This window comes from Triturus cristatus, chromosome 3_1, assembly GCF_964204655.1.
Source record: "Triturus cristatus chromosome 3_1, aTriCri1.1, whole genome shotgun sequence".
In the NCBI taxonomy this organism is placed as follows: domain Eukaryota; kingdom Metazoa; phylum Chordata; class Amphibia; order Caudata; family Salamandridae; genus Triturus; species Triturus cristatus.
The window spans coordinates 876,515,714-876,540,405 of NC_140583.1; the positions used below are offsets into that span (position 1 = coordinate 876,515,714).

The 24,692-nt window shown below is 41.0% G+C and overlaps 1 protein-coding gene across 1 annotated transcript in view; it reads right to left on the reverse strand.

The window, feature by feature from the left end:
• The window catches only part of LOC146861227 (retinol dehydrogenase 7-like), a 269,548-nt gene that overhangs the window by 155,931 nt on the left and 88,925 nt on the right, over positions 1-24,692 (reverse strand). Inside the window, exon 3 of the mRNA XM_085645361.1 lies at positions 15,329-15,367. Within this exon, the coding sequence (XP_085501487.1) occupies positions 15,329-15,367 (39 nt within the window). The remainder of the gene's footprint in view (positions 1-15,328; positions 15,368-24,692) is intronic.

Genomic DNA, 24,692 nt, shown 5'->3' on the forward strand with positions numbered 1-24,692 from the left:
GATATTTATATTCCAATGTGTCCTCAATTCAGGCCTCCCCCCAGAACCATGCGGCAAATGTTTTCCTTTTTTTACTGACCGTCATGGTTCTTGTTTTGTCCAGATTTATCGTTAGGCCATTTGCTTTGGAATAGTCCTGTGTAGCGTTTATAAGATGTTGAAGGTCTACTTTCGTTTGGCTAATAAGGACTATATTGTCCGATAGGAGACATGGCATTAAGATGTCTCCCAATTTTGGAGCATGTGAGTTACAGGCATTTAATATCTGTACAAGATCAGCTATAAACAAGTTCAAGAGTGTAGGTGCTAAAACACATCCTTGTTTAAGCCCTTTGTCCGTTGATATGCATCTCGACAGGAATGATCCATAACCCAACTTAATCTGAACCCATGTGTCGGTATGTAGATTTATCAGCAAGTTTAAAAGGGACTGGGGGAGCCCCCGGCTATGCTGTTTGGACCATAGTCTGTTGCGATTAACGTGATCAAAGGCTGCTTTATAATCGATAAAACATAGATGCAGGGGCCTCCTTGCAGTTTCAGCCATATCAAAAAGCTTTGCCATTGTTATTATATTTGTAGTTGTTCCCACTGCTTTCGCAAATCCAGTCTGGTTTAATGGAATTGCAGATTACTCTTTCGTGCTCCTCTAGTAGCATTTCAGCAAAAATGTTTGCCTCATCCATTAATGCCACTAGCCGATAGTTCTGTGGAGTTGACTTGTCCCCTGACTTGTGAATTGGTGAAATAATAGATCCTCTCCAAGAGTCTGGCAAGATGTTTGTCCTCCTTATTTCCCTGAACAGTGGTTCTAGCGCTTCTGCCCAAAAAGTTGACTCTTGCTTGTAGAATACCGGTGGTATTCCATGTGGGCCGGGTGCCCCTTCTCTCCTGCCCTTGCCTATTTGCCTTTTAATGATCTTAATTCATCTCATTGGCAAATCCTCAGTTAAGAAGTCTTCTTCCGATTTCCCAAGTGTGGTCTGGTTACTTGTTGAACACGCCATGCTGATGGTATGACCTTCCGATACATCCGGGAATTCTTTCCCCTTTTCACTAAACTCTATGTCTTGATGGAAATGAGACCTAAGATATTTTACCCGTACTTCCTCTGAAATATTCGAAGAAATCCCCATCGTGGTTCGGATGAATACATTGATTTATGGTTCTCCAAAAACGAGCGCTGTTATTTTGTTTGTTGTTGGCATGTCATTTTGCCCAGAGGTCGTTCTCTACTTCTCTGTTTATATTCCTTTTTTGTTTTTTCAATAGTGCCTTGTTCTTTTGTAGTAAGTTTAATTGTATTGTATCAAGTGGCTTACACCAAAGCTCTCTCAATGAGCAATAGATGGAATTTTTAGTAAGCTTGATTTTTTTCTTCGCGGTTTGTTATATGGACTTCACTCCGCCAAATCTCTGCTGGGTTTGGAGTTTGATCCTAGTGGCATAAACTGACATAGTTTTAGTGAAATGTTCCCATTTCCTGACTTTGTCTTGTCCAGCCCTCAAATCAAAGTGTTCTTTTGCAGTTTCCAGCATTCTGCAATCTGCGGCAGTCCTGACTTTGAGTCTTTTGAGGTCAATGGTGAAATCTGATCCTCGAGGAGCCCGGCACCGCTCGAACATAGAAATAATTGTTCTGAGCTCGATTTCTTGTGTCCGATGATCGCTATCTCATTTGTCACCCAACTGAAATGAGATAATTTGCTGGAACAACTCTAGGGAGACAAAAGTGTAGTCCGGTATCGTGTTCGTTCTTGTTGAGCTGTGTGTTGTTACTGGAGGATTTTCTCCTCTTGATCTGCCATTTAGTGCTCTTAAGTTTAGATGTTCCAGTTCCTCCAGGGCCAACTGTCCAGCCTAAGTTTGTTTGCATGGATGCAGTTTCCATTGCATTGGGATGTTCCAAATTGTAGTTTGTAAGGACACTTCTTCATCCAAGGAGGAACCCATTAGATTTAAGTTTAGATCCCCTGTAAGAATAAGGTCAGTTGTAGGCCCTTCTCTAATACATGTTTCTACAAAATTACACATTTCTTTTACTAGTTTCCTTTCTCGTTTTCGTTGAATATAAACATTTATTATTATGATGTTGGTGTCCATTACATGTGTTGATGTTGGGGAGAATAAGTTTACAGCTAGAGTGCTGGTGATGTAGGACCAAATTCAAGGCGATAAGATTGATTGTACTTGCAACATATAGGACCAGACCTCCTTGGAGGTGTCTGTACTTTGCCCCTGTTAGTGCACTTGCGTGGAAACACAGGAATCCTTGCATATGAGGAGGATCAATCAGCCAGGTCTTGTAGCGCCACAATATCAAATGCCCTGGTATGGGTGACAAAGTCCAGATCTGATAATTTATTTGCTAGTCCATTCACATTCCATGAGCATATCCGAATAGACCCTTTCGTGCCGGACCTTTGCAGTGGACCAGGAAGTTGTCAATCTTTTTTATTGTTATTTGTTGTTCTCAAGATCCATCTTATGTCAGAATCCCAATTCTGCAGTGTAATGGAGTCACAATAGGTTTCAGGTTCTGCTGGAGAGCTTCCCATTCATTTTACAGTGCCCCATGGCTCCTTTCAGCACCAATGCAGTAGGCCTGTTTGCGGTCACCTCGTATTCCCCTGTGTGCTTTGGCATTAACAGGTCGGGTTATCCTAGATTGATGTATGGGGTAGTAGTTATCATCCAGGTCTTAAAAATGTTGCTTTCTAGAAATAAGTCAACAAAAAGAAGGGGGACCAGGAGCATGTTTAGGTCCAATGTCCGTGCTCCACAAAGTACCGTTAAATCATTAAGGACATTGTTCCGAGTTGGAGGTGGAAAATCTCACCTGCTCAACGGGGGGGATTAAGAGTAGAATAGAAAGCGAGAGAAGAATGAAAAAGAGAGAGACAGAGGTTTATCCCTGGTATCAAGGATCCAGTCCCGAAGGGGAGGGCCAAGTCTTACCTCTCAGTTGCCCTCACACACCCCAAAGGATGTCATGCTTCATCATCGGGCTTTTGCTCCTTGTCGGGCCGGCGCTGCAATGCCCGACTGTCCCCTAATGGGGCACTTTCGCGGAGATCTTTTAAAGAGAAAAGCCGTTTGGTGAGTGCGGGTGTGTGGGGTGGATCCAGATAAATGGTAGTGGAGTGCGTGCAGGAGTGAGTGAATAAAAATACCTAGGGGTATCCAAAGGAAATATTTTAATAGTGCGGTGCCCCTGGTAGATTAATAAACCAGAAGGTTGGTGAGTTACTGTAGGGCTCAATGTGCCCGTGTAACTAATAAAAGGTCGACATGTTTCACGCCTGGTTAGTCTGCGAGATCAGTGGCGTTTCTTCAGGACCTAGCTGATGTGATAGTTGTGCACGATAAAAGTGGGGTTCCGGAGTAAAGTTGGTAACCCACATAAGTGTAAGGGGACTTTGGTGTGACCACAGGGCTAGATTGTCTAACCTGTGGTGCGTATCTCGACTTTGTAGATCTACCCAAGGCTCAAAGATACCCTCACGTATTTTGTTTTCTGGAGTTATGTTGCTTATATTGCTTGTCTTTTTAATATCTGGAGTCAATTCAATTATAGCGTCAGGTTTCTGTATAGCAGGTCCAATTTTTGCCTTTGGTTCGCCCACTGTACCAGCAGATGTTTTCAGCTTCCTTTTGCGCTTACTGATGTTATTTGTAGATGTAGACCCTCCACGCACACGTCCTGACCTCATGTTTTGCAGTGCTGTGACTGGCTTTTTATGGTTTTATGGCTTTTGTGACTTTGCAGTTCACTTACACCTCATTTCTTATATTTGTAAATTTGTAAAAATTGTATATTTATTATAAAAAGTTTAAGTCCTTTAAGTGATACTCCAAGTGGTGACCCCAGTCCCCAGTGTACAACGGCCAATACTCAAGACTGCAGGCCGCGAATAGCAGTCAACAGCAGGAGTCAGCAGGAGTCAGCAGGCAGGCAGGCTGCACCAACTAATGCCTCACCGCCTGCCAAACCGATGCCATCCACCCTCTGCCCTCCGTACGTCACTCTGCTTCTTTACTCCCCTTTCCTCCAGGAGTATTTCCCAGAAGCCATAAAGCCCCTGCAGTGAACCCCCTACTTTAACCCCCAGAAATAACAGTCACTGGCATGTCTTCCCGCAGGCTTGGCTTGCTTTTGTGGCTTTTGTAGCAGCTCCCAGTTCCTGGTTCCTGGTTCTGAGCTGGGCTGGGGATCGTGGGTGAGTCCAGGTTCCACTTGTCTCGCCTTTTGAGTCATCTGGGTCCCCTAACTCCTTGAGGGGGGCCACTAGCTGGTTTGGAGTACTGTGCGGGCTGTATGTGCTGTGCTAGCAGTCCCAGCACCCTCCAAGCACCCTCCAAGAACCCGCCAAAGTAGGCAAGGCAGGGACAGGAAGTCAGCAAAATGGCAAAGGACCGCAGGAGGCCTCAATGGTAGCTCAGCAGAGCTCAGCAGGGTGGAGTGGGGGGGCCTCAATGGAGACAACGGAGCTCAAACCTAGCCCCAGGCTAAAGACAACAAGGCGCAGCGCAGGGCAGCACGTGAGGAGCAGCATGGCGTCTCCTCGATCACAGTGCAGCAGCTTGCCGGCGGCGTTGGCGGCGTCTCTCCTCTCATTGCTTCCGCTCGCAGCTCCCGCTCACAGTGCACAGTGCAGGAGCTGCGGCAATCTCGAAAACGCGGTCAGGCACAATTTGTCTGCATACAAATGCAATTAAAGCAAAGGGTTTTGGACTGAAATTTTAAAATTAAATAGTCACACTCCAACGTACACTATTTTTTAGAAAGTGTTGGATACTAAAAGGGTGTCATTTACTATTCCCACTCCGACCTATACCAATTTGGGAAAGTTATTGGACTCTAAAAGTGTTAACAATTGCTATTCCTTACCTCTTTGGCCACCCTCATAAAATCATGGGGCGTGAAGGTAATTTCCTATGCGGATGAAACGCAGCTGGTGTTTTCCTTTAGAGGACACTCCTTTGCGGCCTTCCATAAGTTCAAGGAGTGCCGGAAAGATATTTCTAATTGGATGAATGGTAATTATCTGAAACTTAATGCTGATAAGACTGTTCTTTAGTCAGGCGTTACCTCCCCCATCGCAACTTTGGTGGCCTGCTGAGCTGAATCCGCCACATATCCTGGATGCCTCAGCGAGAAAGCTGGTAATAAGGTTGCATACTGATCTCTCTTTTACACCACAAATCCAGCAGGTCTCTTCATCCTGTTTCTTGAAGTTAAGATCTATCAGGAAATTCATACGTTTCTGCCAGAGGAGAGCTGCAAGGTCACTGTCCACATTCTGGTGACATTAGTTGGATTATGCCAACAGTCTATACCTAGGGCTTCCAGCTTATCTGATTCCCAGATTGTAGATAATTCAGAATGTGATGGTGAGGATAATTTGATGGGTTCCCTTCCGGCACCATATTTCTCCACATTTGAGGCAGCTACACTGGCTCCCTGTGGTCAGGAGGATAGAGTTTAAGGCTCTAACTTTTGCCTTCAGAGGCTTAAGGGGCATTGGTCCATGTTATCTCAATCAGAGGCTCGGCTTATACCAACTGGAGCGGATCCTGAGATCCAATCATCTGTGACTCCTTTGTGTCCTAATATATGCCAAAACATGACAAGGTGGCAGGTCCTTCTCGGTAAGGACGGCTAAACTTTGGAACTCACTGCCTATCCATCTTCGCCTGGTAAAGACAGAATAGCGTTTTCGGTAGGACTTAAAAACTTTTCTCATAAGGTAGGTGTAGTCTAAACGGCTGGCCATTTATTTAGTCTCGCTTCCAGCGCCGGGACACCTCTACTGAGATAGCTCTGCACTCTATAAATGACTTTTGATTGATTAATTGATATTTGCAATCCAATCTATAGCAATTTGAAGAAGGAATGGGACACTAAAGGGGTGAAAATGCTATTCCCACTCCAATCTAAACCAATTTGGGACACTCTTAGGCATCAAAAGGGTAACATCTACTATGTCCACACCAATCTAATCCAATTTGGATAAAATGTTAAACAGTAACAGGGTGTCATTTACTATTTCCAATCCAATCTTTACCAATTTGGGGAAGGTGTTGGACACTAAAAGAGTAACAGGGTGTCATTTACTATTCCTACTCCAAGCTTTACCAAATTGAAGAATATTTCGGACACTACAGTGGTACAAAATGCTATTCCCACTCCAATCCAAACCAATTTGAGGACAGTGTTGGACACTAAAGGAGTCACATATACTACTCCCACTCCAATTTAAACCAATTTGGAGAAATTGGTGGAAATTAATGGGGTGACATTCACCATTCCCTCTCCAATCCAAACCAATTTGGGGAATTTGGGGAAGGCATTCCCACTCTAACCTATACCAATTTATACTCATGGTGGCACAGCAGTGGCGGATCCAGCCATCATCGCACTGAAGTCCACAGCTTGATTACAATTTGGGCACTAGGACCGCCGGCTCTGCTAGGGAATCGCCACTCCTACGTCAAAGGCAGCCATATGCTTGGTGGGACCAGCACTGTCTCGCCAAGGATATTACAAGTTGCCTCTCAGACAGGCTTTTCATGGCAGCGAGAAAACAAAGGTGACCCTACAGGGCCCCCCTGTGCCTCAAACATATGTGGATGCACACAGGGAGGCATAACATGTACTTCCCTGAGGGCATGCACATAGGATCCTGCACAGCATGGATTTTTGAGTCTATGCTGTGCAGAGAATTTGTGAGGCGTTCCTAGTGTGGGGACCTTTTAAAAGGCATTGCTGCCTTTTAAAGGGCACTGCGGGGGAAACTGCCACACCACCTGCCCGCCAAACCACTGTAAAGTTGTAATCTGGCGGGGGTGTCAGCGACCTTCGGTGGAGTGGTGGCATGGCAGTTTGCACTGCTGCGCCACCGCTCTGTTGTAAGGTCATAATTAGGCCCTAAAAGGGTAACATTTACCATTGCCACTCCAACCTATACCAATTTGAAGAAGGTGTTGGACACGAAAAGGATAATATTCACTGTTCTCACTCCAATCTAACCATATTGGGGGAAGGTCTTGGACACTAAAGGAGTTACATTTACTATTCCTACTCCAATATAACCATAATGGGAGAAGATGAGGAAACAAAAGGGGTAAAATGTACTATTTCCACTATAATCTAAAACATTTTAAACACGATATTACAAATTAAACATTTTATGAACACAATCAATAAGCCATACTAACACACATTTTAAACTATAAAATAAACTAATATTTAATCTAAAAACACAACATAAACTGCAACATATAATCATATTTAAAAATCAACAGATAAAAAACTATCAATAATTAATGTGTTCGAAAGATTTTCTACAATTCCTAACTTTAAACAATGAGAAAACACATAAAATCGTTACCCAAACTTATACAGCACCAATTTTGTATTTGAAAAAATTGAAACATTTATTTCAATATAAATTAAAAAATGTATATAGAAATACTAGAATATTTGTAATATTTACACTTATTTTTCACATAAATGATAAAGTGTAGAACTTTATATAAAAAATTCTAATTATATCACTTTACTAAATACATTGTTATATATTTTTTATTTTTTAATTATTTTATCATTTAAATATTTTTTAAATATATATTTTTTTAATTTAATACCATTAATATGTTTTAATTATTTTTTAAATAAAATGTATTATAACTGGTAATGTAAAAAAATACATTTAGAAAATATACAATATTAATTTGCATATCATTAAAATAACATCCCGCTGCTAAAAAAGTACAAAACCATTATTTACATACAGTCATACAACTAAAAATAAAAATGTCAGCAATTTCATAACTAATAAATTACCTTACTACAAACACAAATAAGAAAATTAATAAACATATAGAATCAAACACACTACAATAAATGGCATACTACTTAACGCAAATGATATTACATACACCAATATTTTCTACATTGATTTTTTTACAACGATAGTAACGACAACACTAAAAAAATATATGGGGCTTATTTATGAACCCCTTGCGCTGCCGTAGAGTCACTTTTTGTGGCTTTGAAAGGCCTCATTAATATGTAGTAAGGCAAGGCAGCGCAAACCGCTGCATTGCCTAAGTCTGTGCTCAGGAGACGGTCCATGGGTGTTACGGTGGGTGTTTTCATGCAACACCCATGGATTGTTCTGCTTCCTCAGGTTTACAACAACATGTAAACCTGGGAATGTGCTAAAACCTTACACCTCCCAAGGTGAGGCGTAAAGAGGAGAAATAACTTTATTTCTTCTTGTTTATTCCTCTTTCCATGTGTGCTGCCGTGGAAAGAGGAAAACGCCTCTCAGGATTGTCTTTGTGCGGGAAGGTGCCCCTTTCTGCACAAAAACAATCCTGCCGACAGCACAGGCACCCTTGCACCACAGTGCAATGGTGCCTGCATTGGCGCTAGGCTGCAGAACGCGCCAGTGCAGGGGGAAAGGAGAGGAATGGATAAATACAGTGCATTCCGCCCCCTTTCACCTTGAAGGGCAGCGCAGCAAGGTGGCTTGCTGCTCTGCCCTACGCCAAAACCCCATAAATGAGGCCTTATATTTTCACCTTTGATATTCCTGTCGACTATATTTTTGACATCCCAATATTCTTAGCAAGAATGCCAGGTTTGGACAAGCCCCTGCCTGGCTGACAGGCGCACTTAACTTCGAAACTGTTAAGTTACTCTTCAAATCTCAAACAATCTCATTCAATGCATTTCATTGACATCAGAGTCAAGGATCATTCATCGTCTTTTACTTTAATTAGTTATTCATATTGATGCTTGTAATTGCTTTTTCATATATGTTTCCAATTAAAGACTGAAATGTTTCGTTTCTAAAACCCAATGCATTTCGGGTCATTCAGGACCCTTCCCTGGGGTCTCAAAAGAACAGTCTGTAAATGAAATGAAACAAAAAGTAGCTTAATACAGCCCTCTGCGTACACCAGGATATTCATAACAGAACATTATGACACCCTTTGTTACCCAACCGTGATGTTGACACGATGAACCAACCGACGCTTAGCAATTGCCTGAGCTCGGTGAAGTTGAGTGCACTCAAATGAAATTAATCCGCAAGTCTCTGCTATAAAATGAGTTTGTGAACAAAAATCGAAAATAAGTGAACAACTTTAAGTGACTTAAGCGTTAAACTGAAAGTGTGCTCAATAGAGGAGGCCTCCATGTAATCGTGTGAGTGAAATGCAAGCAGCTAATCATTGTGCAATTCATCGTTAAATGTAACCACAACCGGTAATAAACTCTCCAACATGCAATACTCTTTCACCAATGCGCTTACCAGAAAGAACTGATGTGTTATATATTTCCACTTCAAGATTTCAAACACTCACATATGAGCCAGCTCGCATATAAACATATACATGACATACCCACAAAGTACATGCTTAAAGAAATAGTCACCAGCATGCAGGTGCCCCAATCTGTGTAATGTCGAACACTTTAAAATCAATAAAGATTCACAAAGAAATATTTAAAAGAAAACAGGAAAAGCAGATTAATAGTGTCAAAATTACCAAGTGCTTACTTGTAAAACTTCCCCATGCAAGAAGCAGTAGCCCAAAATATAGGTGGAGCCACATCAACTACACGAATTGATACAAGTTGCAGTGATGCAATATAGCAAATGTTAAAGAAAGCAATTGAATTCCAACATTTCATTCATCCCATGCGGTTGCATGGCATTAGGTTTTTTTATCCAAAAGAATTCAGATCTTCCTAAAAGTTTCTGATGATCCACGTCAGGTCTGGGCTTCATGGCTTCCAAAATAATAAAACGTAATTGCGCTATGTTATGTCCAGCTTGCTGCCAATGCATTGCCACAGTGGATTTCATATTATGGTTCCTGATGTTGCTTTTATGCTCTGATATACGGATTTTGATCTTGTGTTCTGTTCTCCCAACATAAAGTTTAACACGCTGACATTTCAGTGCATAAATGACATTCGATGTATCACACATGCTGGAATGTTTTAACAGGATGATGAAGCCTTTGGTCGGAAGTGTAAAACAATTGCCAGTGATTAAATTATTGCAGTGTACGCAATTGGCACACCTTTGCATCCCTTTATGCATGACGGTTTCAGTTTCTCTCTTTGTTGTTAACGGTTCTTTGAGGTTTCTGGATCATTGGAAAGCGAAGGTAGGTTTTTGAATAAACAGGTGCTCTAGATCTGCTTCAGTTTGAATGATCGCCCAATGTTTCATTATGCTGGATTTAATTAAATGAGCTTTAGTAGAATGTTTTAGTGCACATATTATGGAACTTGCTTTGGTAGGTTGAGTCTTCTGTAGCAACAACCATCTGTCCAATGTTGATACTTGTTCAATAGATTAGTCAATAATGTTTCTCGGATATCCACGCTGTGTGAATCTTGTGGCAAAACAATTGATGGTGTTTGCTGCTTCTATCGAATCCGATGGTATACTTTTCAACCTGATAAATTGAGAGTAAAGTAAATGACGCTTCAATGAATATTGATAAAAACTTTTGAAATGTAGAGAGTTATTCCTGTCTGTTTTCTTTGTGTATACAGTGATCTTAATGCCTTGTGTATCCCTTTGTACTAAAAGATCCAGAAATGTGCTTTTGTGGTTGTCAATCTGGTGTGTGAATTTGATATGGTTGTGGGACTGATTCAGCACAAGGATGCAGTCTGCTAACAATTATCGATCACCCTTCCAAATTATAAAGATATCATCAATATATCTTTTGTAAACAACCAAATGTTCTTGCCATGTTTCATTGCTCAATATGTGATCATGCTCGAATTTTGACATGAAGATATTCGCGTAGGATGGTGCTCCAGTAAAACCCATAGATGTCCCATTACATTGAGCATAGAAATTCCCTTTCCATTGGAAGTAACTGTAAAACAGCACAGAATGTAGAAGTTCTAGAACAGTGTTTCCCAAACTGGGGTCCGAGGACCCCCAGGGGTTCGTGGCACATTCCCAGGGGGTCCGCAGGCTGCAGTTTAAAAGCACTGCAAAGTTCCTTGTAAAATTAGCAGTTTTCGAGCAACAATAAAAGTGTCAAGAAAATGCCAGTGATTAATGTACCTGCTGGAAAGAGATGAGAGTTTTGTCTAGTGGCAGCTTTGACTTATCTAATGTGACACAGAGGGTTAATATGCCTACTGCAAAGAACGTGTACAATGCATTTTAAAAAACAGTATTTTATGTGCATAGGTCAGTGGGCTACTGATTTTGTCGAAGAGATTCTTTTGCCACTGTGCAATTCATAAGGGACAATCGTAATCTAGCACAGTGTCCTATAAACTGTCAAAGAGCTGCTTGCAAACAGCATGGTAAAAGTTAGCAACATATGTTTATTCCCAGTCTATCATTATCTTGATGCTGCTATGTCCCCACTTCCTGCACATGAACAATTTTGTAATGCCTTTTTGTCACTTCTATGTGTGCTGCCTAATGCAGCACACATGGATGTTACAAAACGTCATTTTTATTAAAGATTGTTTATGTGCAGGAAGGGTCACCATCCTCAACATAAACAATCAAAGATGTTTTGCTTTTTCCGTTGGAAAAAGCAAAAACGAGGAGAAATAAGGCATTTCTCCTCATTTCGCCAAGTTAAGACCAGGTTTTTCATGGTCTTAATTCTGGTGCTGTCTCCTATTTAAGCTGACCTTGTAAATAGAGGGCAGCGTCAAAATCAATGGGTGTTGGAGTGAAACGCCCACTGCAGCTCCCACTGCCCACCTTTTTCACGCTAAGTATTGCGTGAAAGGGGTCCTTATTTACAAGGCAGCGTTAAGCCACAATAAGTGGCTTAACGCTGCCTTGTGAATAAGGCAAAGCCCCTATTGCCACAGGAACATCGCAAAAAGTGACGTTCCGATGGCAATAGGGACTTGTAAATATGACCCTAAAATCCTTAGTAATTTGAGTATTTGTTTTGTGTGGACAAGTTTTTTTTTCTTTTTTTCGCATTACTGTTTTAATGTTTGAAATTTAAATCCTACAAATTGTTTGGGGGTCCCCGGCTTCCAGTGGTGACTCAATGGGGGTCCTCAGGTGTCAAAAGTTTGGGAACCACTGTTCTAGAAGAAAGATTTACTAGTTCCGATGGTTTCTTGTTTCAGAAGAGCCCATTTCATGGCTTCCAGGCCTTCAGAGTGAGGAATGGAATTATATAGTGCAGTAACGTCAATGGTGCACAGCCACCAATTCTCTATGTCAACGGTGTCCAAGGTAGTGAGGGTGTTCAAGAATGCAATAGTGTTCTTGACGTGTGTCTCCCATTGTTGCACAATCGGTTAGAGGAAAAAATCAAAATATTTACCAATTGATTCTGAAATGGATCCGCATGTAGATACGATAGGTCTGAACTGAGGATTTGCCAAATTTGTATGTATTTTAGGCAACATATATAGTTGCAGCCGATGTGGATGTTCCATATATAAAAACTTCATTGTGTTCTCATTAATCCAGTCCATGGTGTATGCTCTTTCCTGTATATGCCTCAAAATGTGTTGATATGTGCTAGCACACTCGATTAATAGAATTCAGTATCCATTACTTCGAGAGCACCTCCCTGATCGGCTTTTTCAAAAGTCAATAGCTTGTTGTTGGCCAATGTAGACAGAGTACTCCATTCATTTGATAAAAGTTAGTGGCTCTTGCTTCAAAAAATGTGATTTTGTTCACATCTGACTTAATAAGACGTTCAAAAGCATCAATGGATTTATGTAAGATTGGAGAAGAGAAAGTGCTCTTGATTTTAAATTCCCTATATTCTGGTTCTTCACATGGAATGCTAGTTGGAACACCTTTGATGCTTCCTCAGATTTACAACAGCATATAAACCTGGGGATGCGCCAAAACCTTACCCCTCCCAAGGGGAGGCATAAGGAGGAGAAATAGCTTTATTTCTCCTTGTTTATTCCTCTTTCCTTGTTTGCTGCCCTGGAAACAGGAAAACGCTTCTCAGGATTGTTTTTGTGCAGGAAGGCGCCCCTTTCTACACAAACACAATCCTGCCGATAACACAGGCACCCTTGCACCATGGTGCTAGGGGGCCTGCATTGGGGCTAGGCTGCGAAATGGCGCCAGGGCAGGGGGAAAAAACAGGAATGGATAAATACAGTGCATTCCTGGCCTTTCACTTTGTTGTAGGGCAGCGCATCAAGGTGACTTGCTGCTCTGCCCTACGCCAAAACCCCATAAATGTGGCCTTATATTTTTACCTTTGATATTTCTGTAAACTATATTTTTGACATCCCAATATTCTTGACGCGATATTTCATATGACAATATTTTTTTCCGACATTTTTTTCAAACACCTACAGCAGTGGACCTACAAGTCTGAAAGTCCTGCCCTACTAATCTGAGAGGAAGGAACTTGCTCAGCTAGGCACAGAGTCAGCACTGTTATACCTAGTAATAAAAGACAGATAAGGTAAACAGTAATAATATAAATTAATCTTACAGATTAATGGTTTAAACACATTAATTTAAAGAGATGTATGATTAGGAGCAATAAATATGTTTCAAGCAATAAATATCCACAGCCCTTAAGTCAATCAACTCTAAAAAAATCTTAATGTGGCACTCTTTCAATTTGTGCTTTAATACCAAATCAGGACAAAGCAAATTTAATTGCCAGGGTATCCTGGAATAGACAAAACTCCAGACTAATCCTGTGAGCTGGAGTTAGGTAATCTGAATAATCTGAGCAAGCCACATGGTTCAGTGCTGAACCACTTTGTGGGTTTACTTTGCCATTACTTTGCAGCGCAAGGCAAAGTGCACAGAAATATGGCCCTTGCTGCATATGGGATTGGCTTTGCTGTTGGGCCTTCAAGGTGAGCAAACAATGTGTGCAACACATATATGTGAGAAACAACTTTCAGGTTCAGCGATACTTGTTGATCATGATGACCGCCCTTTTGGTTCAACCAGACCAGGGTATCTGCAAGCTGTTAATTTGATAAATGCTTGACTAGTCATACACCTCCACCCTGGTTTCTTGACGTTTCTACCTAATACTGAAACATTTGTGTTTGTTGTTTTCACTTCTGTCTTGTTGTTTTTGTTCTTCATATGATGTGCACTTAATTGATGCTGGAGTCTGATACTAATTCCGTTCTATATGGTTGTGTCAGCTGCGTACTGTAATACTGGGGTCCAGTTCCACTCCTGCTTTGGGGATCAAGATCTATAATTAGCCAAAGGAGCCTCTAAGTCTGCTCCATAGAGTCTGAGCTGGAGAAGGGGGAGCACACAGCCTTGCTACACCCGCTTATTAATGTAGATCCTACGGGAGAAAGCTGGGCCCGGCTAAGCTTTACTTGAACCAAAGCTCTACTGTATAGCTGCTGGATAGCTTCTAAAGGATGGAACTCCCCAGATATTACATTTATTGGACAATATGCTTCTACAAACTCCAACCAATGTTGTTTCGAAGTCCAAGAAGCAAGCATACAGTGTTCCCAAGCATTAAAATATTAGCGACCATAGACAGTGCTAACATTGTGTGTGATGTACCATTCAAACAAGCCTTTTGAAAGATTGGCAAAAGATTTTGGTGTGCAACCCACGTTTCTACTTCATGTAAATAACTTCAAAATCAAGTAGTCCCATCAGTCAGTAGTTTGATGGCTCTGTGTGGTAGGTTGTTTTATATAGAGGTCGTTGCAATGCCCCTCTTCCATGTAGACAGTACACATTTGTTGTTTTTTGCCTGCTTCCACCATGCACCTCCCTGGCCCACTCAGGTGCTTTCATGGCCCTCACAGTTTGAGAATCATGGAGCCGGGTCTTTCTGCATCTGCATCATGGGAGATTGCCGGGCTTGTCCAGTGGACACCTACTGGCTTATTTACAAGCCCCTTGCGCCGCCAGTACTTCACTTTTTCCCATATTAAAAGTGACGCACCAGCTCAGGGGGCTTTTAAATAAGCCCCCTAGTGTTGCCCTTGCTGCAGTTGGTGTCAGATTTCACAAAGGCAGCAACGGGAAGCGAACAGACTTTCGCTACCCTTGGCATTTCGAGGAATTGGCGTCCATGCATGAACTTGGGCGACATGAGTTACTTTTCATTGTAGGTAAATGGCTCTGTTTTTAGTCACACGCTACTGTGATATGCACGCGAGCAACTGCAGCAAATGCCTACTCACATCCTGAATGTGAAGACAGGAATGTCTTCCCTGTAGAGCACGTTATTCTACTTTAATACATATTTTCTTTTAAACAACATGCGGCAACTGTTATTCTTATTCATAATTATGTTGCTATATGCATCTATTATATTGGCTTACCTCCAAACCTCTCTCAAATACATTTTCGTCGTCGGTGCCCTTAGGAAAAAAAAAGTTACAGGAATCATTACATTGCAGTATCTGAGGCGTAGTATTGTACACTATGGTTTCAAAATACAATGCACAGATGAATACGACCAAAATAAGCTACTGTTTTGTTTTTACGTAACTGGTCGGCCTGAAACGTTTCTGAGGGCAGAGAGTGGGCAAAGAGAGAGAGAGAGAGAGAGAGAGAGAGAGTTTGTGTGTGTCTTCTTGGGTGATTTTGTGAGTGTGTGCTTGTACTTGTGTGTTAGTGAGAGAGAGAGTGTGTGTGTGCTTGGGTGAGTCTGCGTGTGCATGCTTGTACTTTCGTGTTTGTGAGAGACTGAGAATGAGTGTGTATGCTTGGGTGAGTTTGTGTGTGAATCCTGAACTTTCGTGTTTGTGAGAGAGAGAATGTGTGTGCTTGAGTGAGTGTGTGTGTGCTTGTATTTGTTTGTGTGAGAGAGAGAGTGTGTGTGTGTGTGTTTGGGTGAATTTGTGTATGTGTGCTTGTGTGATTGTGAGAGAGAGAGAGAGAGTTTGTGTGTGTGTGCATGTCTGGATGAGTTTACTTGTGTGTTTGTGAGAGAGACGACTGCCCAAGGATGAATTGTCGTATTTAATGCTTCACAGGACCATTTCACACTCATCATTTTCCAAAACTGTAAACCAAAAGTGTCAGTCATTCAACACATACTCGGTACCAGTTACTTATGAAAATATGGATTTTTGGTTTTAACCCCTTTGTTCTTTTTCAGTTTCCTGATGTTCAAGTCTGTCTCTGATGTTTGACAATCTATGGTTGTAATTTTGTAAGTCGGTGGGCTCTTGAAATTGGAGTCCTTCTTCTTTACCCAAGAATCAACACAAGGAATTGCATCTTATAGATGTGAAAATTGTACCACTTATTAAGTCTAAGTTGTCTAAACAGTGGTTGTTAGGATTGCTTGTGACCGGCACCAATAATTCTTAAGATGGCACTGCCTGTGAACAGGTCAAAAAGGTTGTGAATGAGCTGAAGGTAGACAATCAATTCAAAATGTTCGTAACAGGGGGCCCCCAAAATAGGTGTGGCTGAGGGGCCCCCAAAATAGGTGTGGCTGAGGGCCCCCAATTCCTTAGAATGCCCCTGCTCACGCTGATGCACGGTGTAGACAATCCTTTGGGCAAACAAACAGCTTCAGGCAGCAGGTAATGCTACTCTGGTAAGAATGACACTGAGGATGTTGCACGCACCATATGTAATGGCAGAATGCAAGTATTATTATAGTACCAAGCTTACAACCCAGCACAGTGGACCGCCGCTCCATAAGTGGAAAATGTGCTGTGCCATGGTATGCAGGGATGCAGAGTCCAGTTAACATATTTGGTGAGCTAGCCTTGAGAAGGAGCAATGCAGGTTTAGTGATACTGTGAGGCAATGACAGCCTGGTGATGATATATATTATATATGTGATTATTAATAACTTATTTTTCTAAGTTGTAGATGGCTGAGCAGTTGTGCAATACAAGTTAAAGAAACTTCGTAAAAGTGTTCTGACTTGTTTACTGAGAAAGGCAATATAATGTAAACACTTCATAAGACCAGAAATTCTAAAATCCAGCATACTTACCATTTAAATTCCAGATATTTGCAGCCCAGTAGAGCGGTAGAAAGGAAAAAATGTAGCCTTGTAAACTTGGTGCTTCATTGGGAGTAGCCCGGGATTCCCGGTGGGGCCATAGCAGAGTTACCCCATCAGGAATTGGAAAGTCTGTACAAGTTTCATGGACGTGTTATGCTCCCCCAGAGATTTTGGACTACTGAAAGAAACCGAAATATCCGGGGACACTCAGAAGAGCACGAGGAATTACCCAAGGCATCAGAACTTTACGGTGTTAAACAGAAAGCAGAAGCTGGGAGTGCACACCGTAACTTTAAAAAAAGTATGAACAATCATAGGAGGGTGTGGCTTAACCGCCAGAGCTGCCCACTTGGAAACTGGGGGACCACGTTTGAGTTTCGGCGTTGGCTCAACATCCTGTGATTCTGGGTAAATCACTTAATCTCCACGTGCCTACAAAACATGCATGTGTCCTTGTTTTCAAACTTACAGTGTTTACTCTCAGCTGCTGCTGCTTTAACATCGTAAAGTTAATTAATCAAACAATATTAGCATCAATGTTACACAGACCAGCTGTGAAAGAATTACAAAACAGCAACTTTCTGAGAACGAATGATTGCATCTCCCGCATGACGTGTGACTTACTAAAACAAGGCAACATCCTGAGAGGTGGCCATATTAAAGTCAGACTTTTTGAACACGATGAAGAGGACGATAATAATAATAATAATAAAAGAGCCAGCATGAAACTGACCAGGCACATGCAATTTGTATGAGATGGGGGCAGCTTTCAGAGTTGTTGGATATGCATGAAAGGCCGGTGCAGGTAAAACATCAAAAAAAGTTCAGCTTCAAAAGCGGATGGAAACAGTAATTTGGCCCAGGAAATTGATAAGAGCAAACACAAAAAGAAGAACAGGAAATAGCATGCTACAGCCAATAGAAATGGAGGAAAAGCAAGTGATGTAACAAGTTAAGTAAAAGGAATTAAATCAATGTCAAAGGGGGTCGCTTAGACCCTGACTAGTAGTCAACTAAACCCAGAGAGTTTGGAGGAGGCCCCGCCTTCGCCATCCCATGGCAGACTACCCACTCTATTGACGGTTTGTTACGAAACACAGTATTCATTTCTGACAAAACTGCTTCCACTCACAGGAAAGGAGCATTTTTGTGAGAAATGGGTGGCGGATAGGCAAAAAATGGACAGAGTGAGGAAGGAATGGACAAAACAAGGAAGAGGAAGGAAGACATAGAGCTAGGAACAGAGCAATGAAAGGATATGAACTCAGTGGTTCGCACTTCATAAAGATCGAGTAATTGAAAGGTAAAGATGATCTTGTGGAGCTTTAGTTCAGAAATCACACAAACTTATGCTGCAAGTGCCACACATAGATATTATGAAGGAATAAAGGCAGGAAGGAAGATACAGCATTCAACATTGGCACCTAGGATTTTGGCTAAAATAAAAGTAGGAAAGAAGTTGGATGGGACAAAAGTGAGATAAGCTGGAAGAAAAAACAGTGACAGAGAGAGGAAGCGGGACAGAGTGACAGGTGATTAGAAGGGAGGGAGAGAATTGTAATATTAATTTCATAGGATTGAAAGGCATTTGTTAGGAAACGAAAGCCACTATACAAAAGAAGTGATTCAATGTGTCTACTTAGAGGCCATTTGCATCATCTATCCATCTCTAGTTGTGTGTAATTTGCTCAACTACAGGACACTTAGCTGAGCAAAACATTAGTGAATTGGGCCCACAAAGAACTCATTAATATAACTATAAATTAATGATCACCTCCTTACAGACTGACCGGTGCAAAGACTCTTGGTGACCTGACGACAACCTCTCAGTGTCATATAATTACATCTTAAAGCCTCTAACATCACACTGCATTAGACATGAGAGTGCCATCTTGGAAAAAAAGGCTCTGAAATCCTATTAAAGGTTTTGGGATTAAGCAGAGGCAATTTACAGAGCAAGGAGTATTTTATCACTGTGATTCCTCATGTTTCCAAGGAAACCTTGTGTGGAATCTTGCTGCATTGCGGTACACTTGATATATCAATCGACTCAGGGCCACACGAGGTGGCCATGCGGGGCTTGGTAAATCACATCTTAAGTGTTGAACCGCTTTTGCACCCCATTGCATGGTGCAAAAGAGACACAACCCTTGATAAATACGGCCCCTAATTTATAGTGCAATGCATCACAGCAACTCTTAAAGGAGAGAGAGCAGAGCAGGGCAGTGCTAATATATGGCACTGCTGTTCTCCATCCCAGTGCTGGCTCTCTCTCATGCTGCCTAGTGTGACCATACATGTCCCTGCCTGGGGTCTACCATTGTTAATAGATCTGACACAAATCAAGCAGGAGAATTCTCAGGTACCACACGTGCGACTCACTTTAATGCAAAGTCCTGCTAACCTCTATTTGCGTTAATTTTAGGAATATTTTCAAGTACAAAAAAGGTTTTGCGCTTCAAAGTAATTCCTGTATCAAAACGTTTTGCATTACTTTTTTACTTTTTGCTAATTTTTTCACTGCTGCAAAGTGTTGATAAATCTGCATCATGCGCATTTTAAACTCTGGTGTTATGGAGTTCGCTGGATTGAATAAATGACAGCAGATCCTTCAAGGGACACATAGTCGAGGCTTAAGAGTTAAAGTCACCAGTTTGGAGTTAGACTCTATATATAACTGAAGAAAGGTTAATACCCTGAAACGCGTCTGGCTGACAAAGAATTTTTGATGCCTTTTCCTCACGGGGTGCCTGCTTGAGATGTGTCATCGTGAATAAAGGGAATACTTTACTACCTGTTTTGGCGTCTCCCATGGGGGTTACCTTTTGCGATGGATATATATATATATATATATATATATATATATATATATATTTCCCACAAAGTGATCCAAATGATCCTGCGCGATCAATCACGGGTGCTCTGTGTGGGGGCCGGATCCTGACCCAAATTCATTCATTTTTCACCAAATAACACGGCAATTTTGAAAGTAGCATTCAGACCAACACGTTTCAGCCTTCCTGGCTTTGTTCACGGTCAGTGAGCCCTCTTCAGTTTCTACTATTTATCCCATATCTGCCATAATAATAGTTCATCTCACAAAGTGCAATATTTACATATTTACAAGAGGATATTTACAGGCAACTTGTTATTATATACATAACAGTTATCGACATTGTTTTTCAGCGCTTTTAGTCTCGCACAGCATTGATGAATATACATCTGAATAACCTTGATATTTCTCATGTTATTATTGGGTATAGTACCCATAGAATATTGAAAGACTCATCTTTTTCCTTATATGTCAAGGTGCAGTTTTGTATAGTCATTTAGCCATTGTAACCGGGTATAGTACCCCAATATTATAAACTTTAATAGTTTACACATACGGTTTGCTGTTTTAGTGACTGTTAATTTTGATTATAACACTCTTGGTTGTAATCAACACTTTTATTTAGTCCAAATGTACATACAGTTCCTCATCGTTGTTCATCCCTCTTAGAGTCTTTGTTTTCAATCGGATGATGAACCTTGATTTTATTTGTCGAAGTATTTTCATTCTATTTCCTCCATGTTAATTTTGCTGTACCATGTGGATTCCAAAATAGCTCATTGCTCTCCAGTCACTTTTTTGACGGGATGGCATGTGTTTAGCTGTTGCATAAGTCATGTCTTTGTTCTTGACTGCTCTAATATGTTCAAGAATTCGCTTTTTTAACATACATACAGTGCTCCCAATTTATTGCATCCCACATTTACAATCAATTATGTAAACCACATGTGTTGATGTACATAAGATTTTCTGTTCAATTTTGAAAACTTTGCCATTGGGTTCATTGAATGAGCTTTTGTTCTAACCAATTTTGCATGCCTTACACACACTGCATCTTTTGAATCCTTTTTGTTGACTATTTAGCCAACTTTCTTGTTCCTATTCTTTAACCCCTTCGCTGCTGCGGACATTCCGCTGCAGCGCTGGGGGGGGCAGGGGGGCAGCGCGGCGGGCCTGTGCTCATGACGGAGCCACTCCGTCATGAGCCACAGTTGAGCTGTGCTCATGACGGAACGGTTCCGTCATGACTCCGCCCATTTGCGTTGTCGCCCCGCACAGGCGGGGAAACAGCGCCGCGCAGGCGGAGCGGCCGCCGACAGGATTGTCATGACGGAACCGTTCCGTCATGAGCACACGGCAACCGTGGCTCATGACGGAACGGTTCCGTCATGAGCAGGGAAGGGGTTAAAGTGACTTGATATCAGAGCGTCTCTAAGTGACCTTGTTCTCCTATATGTTACCATTGGTCTTTTTCCTAATGATTTTCCTATATCTGGGTCCCCAGAAATTAGGTGCCAGTATTTTTTTATCTTAGTCAGGATTTGGCAACTCTCCTTGCTGTATGTTGTAACAAAACGTAGTATGTCATTTTTTTCCTGTGATTTATTTTTTGATGTTAATATTTCAGCTCTTGATTTTTTGTCAATTCTTTTCTTACTTTTTTGTAGATTTCTCTCCTTATAACCTCTTGCTCTTAATCTGTTCATTGATTCTTGAACTTTGTCCTCTGCGTCGTTTGGCTTTGAACAGTTACGCTTCATGCAAGTAAATTCTCCATACAGGATACTGGCTATTAAGCTCGTTGGATGGGAACTTGTCCTGTGAAGTACACTGTTCGTAGCGGTCTTTTTGCGAAATAGTGTAGAATGAATCTGATCTTCTTCGATGTAGATCTTTGTATCCAAGAAATCAATTTCCTTTTGACTTGTGGTACATGTAAAGGACAGGCCGGTGTTGTTGTTACATAACTTCAAGTAATATTTATCGAAACTCTGCGATGGTCCATTCCATATTAGAGATAAATTGTCTATGTATCGGACCCATAATATTATCCTATCCAGATCTTCTTGGTTTTCAGAGTTCCAAGCCATCATTCTTTGCCTCCATCCCATGGTTATATTTGCATAGTTTGGTGAAAAAGATATGCCCATGGCAGTACCACACTGTTGTCTGTACATTTGTTTGTTGAAGAGAAACACATTGTTGGTCAAGCACATTTCAATCATTTGGAGGAGCATTCTTGTATGTTGTAATTCTGTGATATTTATTTGCTGTAAGAAATATCCACATGCTTCCAATCCTACTTCATGTCTAACAGACGTGTAAAGGGATACCACGTCGATAGTAATTAGGAGATATTCTGTACTCCAAGTGATTCCATTATGGATTCGAAGGAAGTCTCCTGTGTATTGTATATACAAACTTATTGATTTAGCAAATGGTGGCAAGAATTTGTCGACATACTGTGAAACCTTTTCATATAATGATTCACAGGACGAGACTATTGGTCTCCAAGGTGGGTTGATTAAAGTCTTATGAATTTTCGGTAAGAAATATATTGTTGGTATCACTGGGATGTCTCTTGAGAGAAACTTGAGTTCTTCTTTGCTCAATAGATTTTTGTCATGACATTGTTGTACATAGGTATTTAGTTCCACTGTCATTTTTTTGATTGGATTGTTCTCTATTTTACAGTAGTTGTTGGTGTTATTAAGTTGGCGTAGAGCTTCCTTGACATAGTCTTTCGTATCCATAAGAACAATGTTTCCCCCTTTATCGGCGGGTTTAATAGTGAGGTTGTTGTTTTCCATTAGATTTCTTATAGCTTCCCTTTCCTTTTTTGTTAAGTTTTCTTTTTATTTGTCATTTCTTATTTTTGGCATTTTTTCAAGCTCTTCTGTGATGGCATCTGAGAATAAATCAAATGTATTTCCTGGTGAAAGAGTAGGGCAGTATCTTGACTTTCTTTTTAGACCACTATTTACCCTCTTGTCTGTGTTTACATTCAGATGTTCCATTAGTTGTGTTTCTGTCACTTCTTCGCCATTTTGATTGTACATTAAGACGAACATGTTTTGAAGTTCCGGTATTTCTTCTTTTGTCCATTCCGAGTTATTTTGTTCACTTGATGACACTGTTTCCACTGGTTTTGTTGTTAGCTTATTTGCGTGTATTTTCGCTAATTTCAATTTCCGGACATATTTATATAGGTCAATCCTGACCTGTGTGTAATTAAAATGGTTTTCTGGACAAAAAGGCAATCCTTTATTTAGTAATGATCACTCATCTTTGGTAAGTACATGATGTGACAGATTCACAATTAAATTCTCTATTTGCAATTTCTTAATGGGTAGTATCTTTTTTCTTTTTGCTCTTCTTGTTTTTCTTGTCCTTGGCTTTGCACATTGTTCTTTATTCCTCTCCCTTGCCCTCGATTTGGCATTTTTCCGCGACCCCCTCCTCTGGTCAATGTCTTGACCAGATTCATGAGTCGCATCTCTTCTAAAGAATTCCTCGGAGCCATTCCTCCTGTGGCACTGGATAATTCACCATCACTTATATCTGACTCACTGGTGGTTGCAGGAGTTTCTAACTGCTGTTGAGTTGGAAAGTTCTTTTTTAATGTGTCAAAGCGTCTGGCGAACGTCAGTATCCTGCCTTGTGCATAATCTTATTTGTCCCTTTTAAATTTGCACTGTTTTCGTTCTTCAATTTCAGTTTCATATTTCTCTAGTCTACCATCCATTTCTTTGCATAATTTTACAGCGTCATCATTATTCGTTTGTTGCTTAATGAGTTCCTCAATTTCCTCTATTTTATTTGTGATCCCCACTACATCTGCTTTCACATGTTTCATTAATATGCGCATCATATTTAATGATAACATCAAACACTTTGAAACAATTGTTTAATCAAGCAGAAACATTTATAAAAAGGAAACAAACAAAAGTTGGGAAATGATTGCCTTGGAAAATTATATAGAAGTCAAACGAATACCAAGAGGTTTACGAATCTTCACAATGCCCACACACCCAGAAACAAAAGCGGAATTATTGGAGGAGTGGGTAGAAAACAATCTTCAATGCTCATTAAATATGATGCGCATATTGATAAAACATGCGAAAGCGGATGTAGTGGAGGGTTTGATCACAGAGCAAGCCCAATGATTGCCTTTTGCCTCTAGATGTTGTAATACAGTTGCTGCCAAAGAGGCGGGTGCCTCAGGGGCTGATCATGATGTTGGTGGGTCAGTTGGAGCTATTGGTTGCGCCTCAGGGAACTCTGTGCTAGACGGTCAGAGCCCGTTCTACCTCCCGAGAATATGGTTATGGCTGTGAGAACCCCTAACCAACCAGTTTTTACCACCATATCTGATAGTGGTGAAGATGCCTTTAGAGTAAATCTGGACCTGCCTCCGGCTGCTACACCACTTGTTATAGTTCTGGTTAATGCTCCTTTGTTGAAGCAAGGTATTGGATGCCTTGAGTCTTAACTGTAGGTTGGAACAGAATGATTTTGGATCCCCAAGTGTGTTAGTGGTACGATTGTCCGTTACTAAGTTGAGTCAGCTATTGGTTATTACTTTTTTAAGGCCAACAGTGCCATGCTTACAGGGGACTCTGTCAAACTATTACGCAATCTTCTCATCAGGCATCCTAATTCAATTGTAGGCCACTTTGCAGCTTTAATAATGGGTGATTTTAATGTTCATTTGTGTCATGGTCGCACTATGAGTTAAACTGAGACTTATTTTTCTCTAATATCAGCAGATTCTCACTTTGGGATTTCCACTCGGGTGAGCGTATCATTTCTTGAATATATGATTTTAACTTGTCAATGATTAGTAAAAGTTCTATTGGGTCTGGCATGATTATGGATTTGT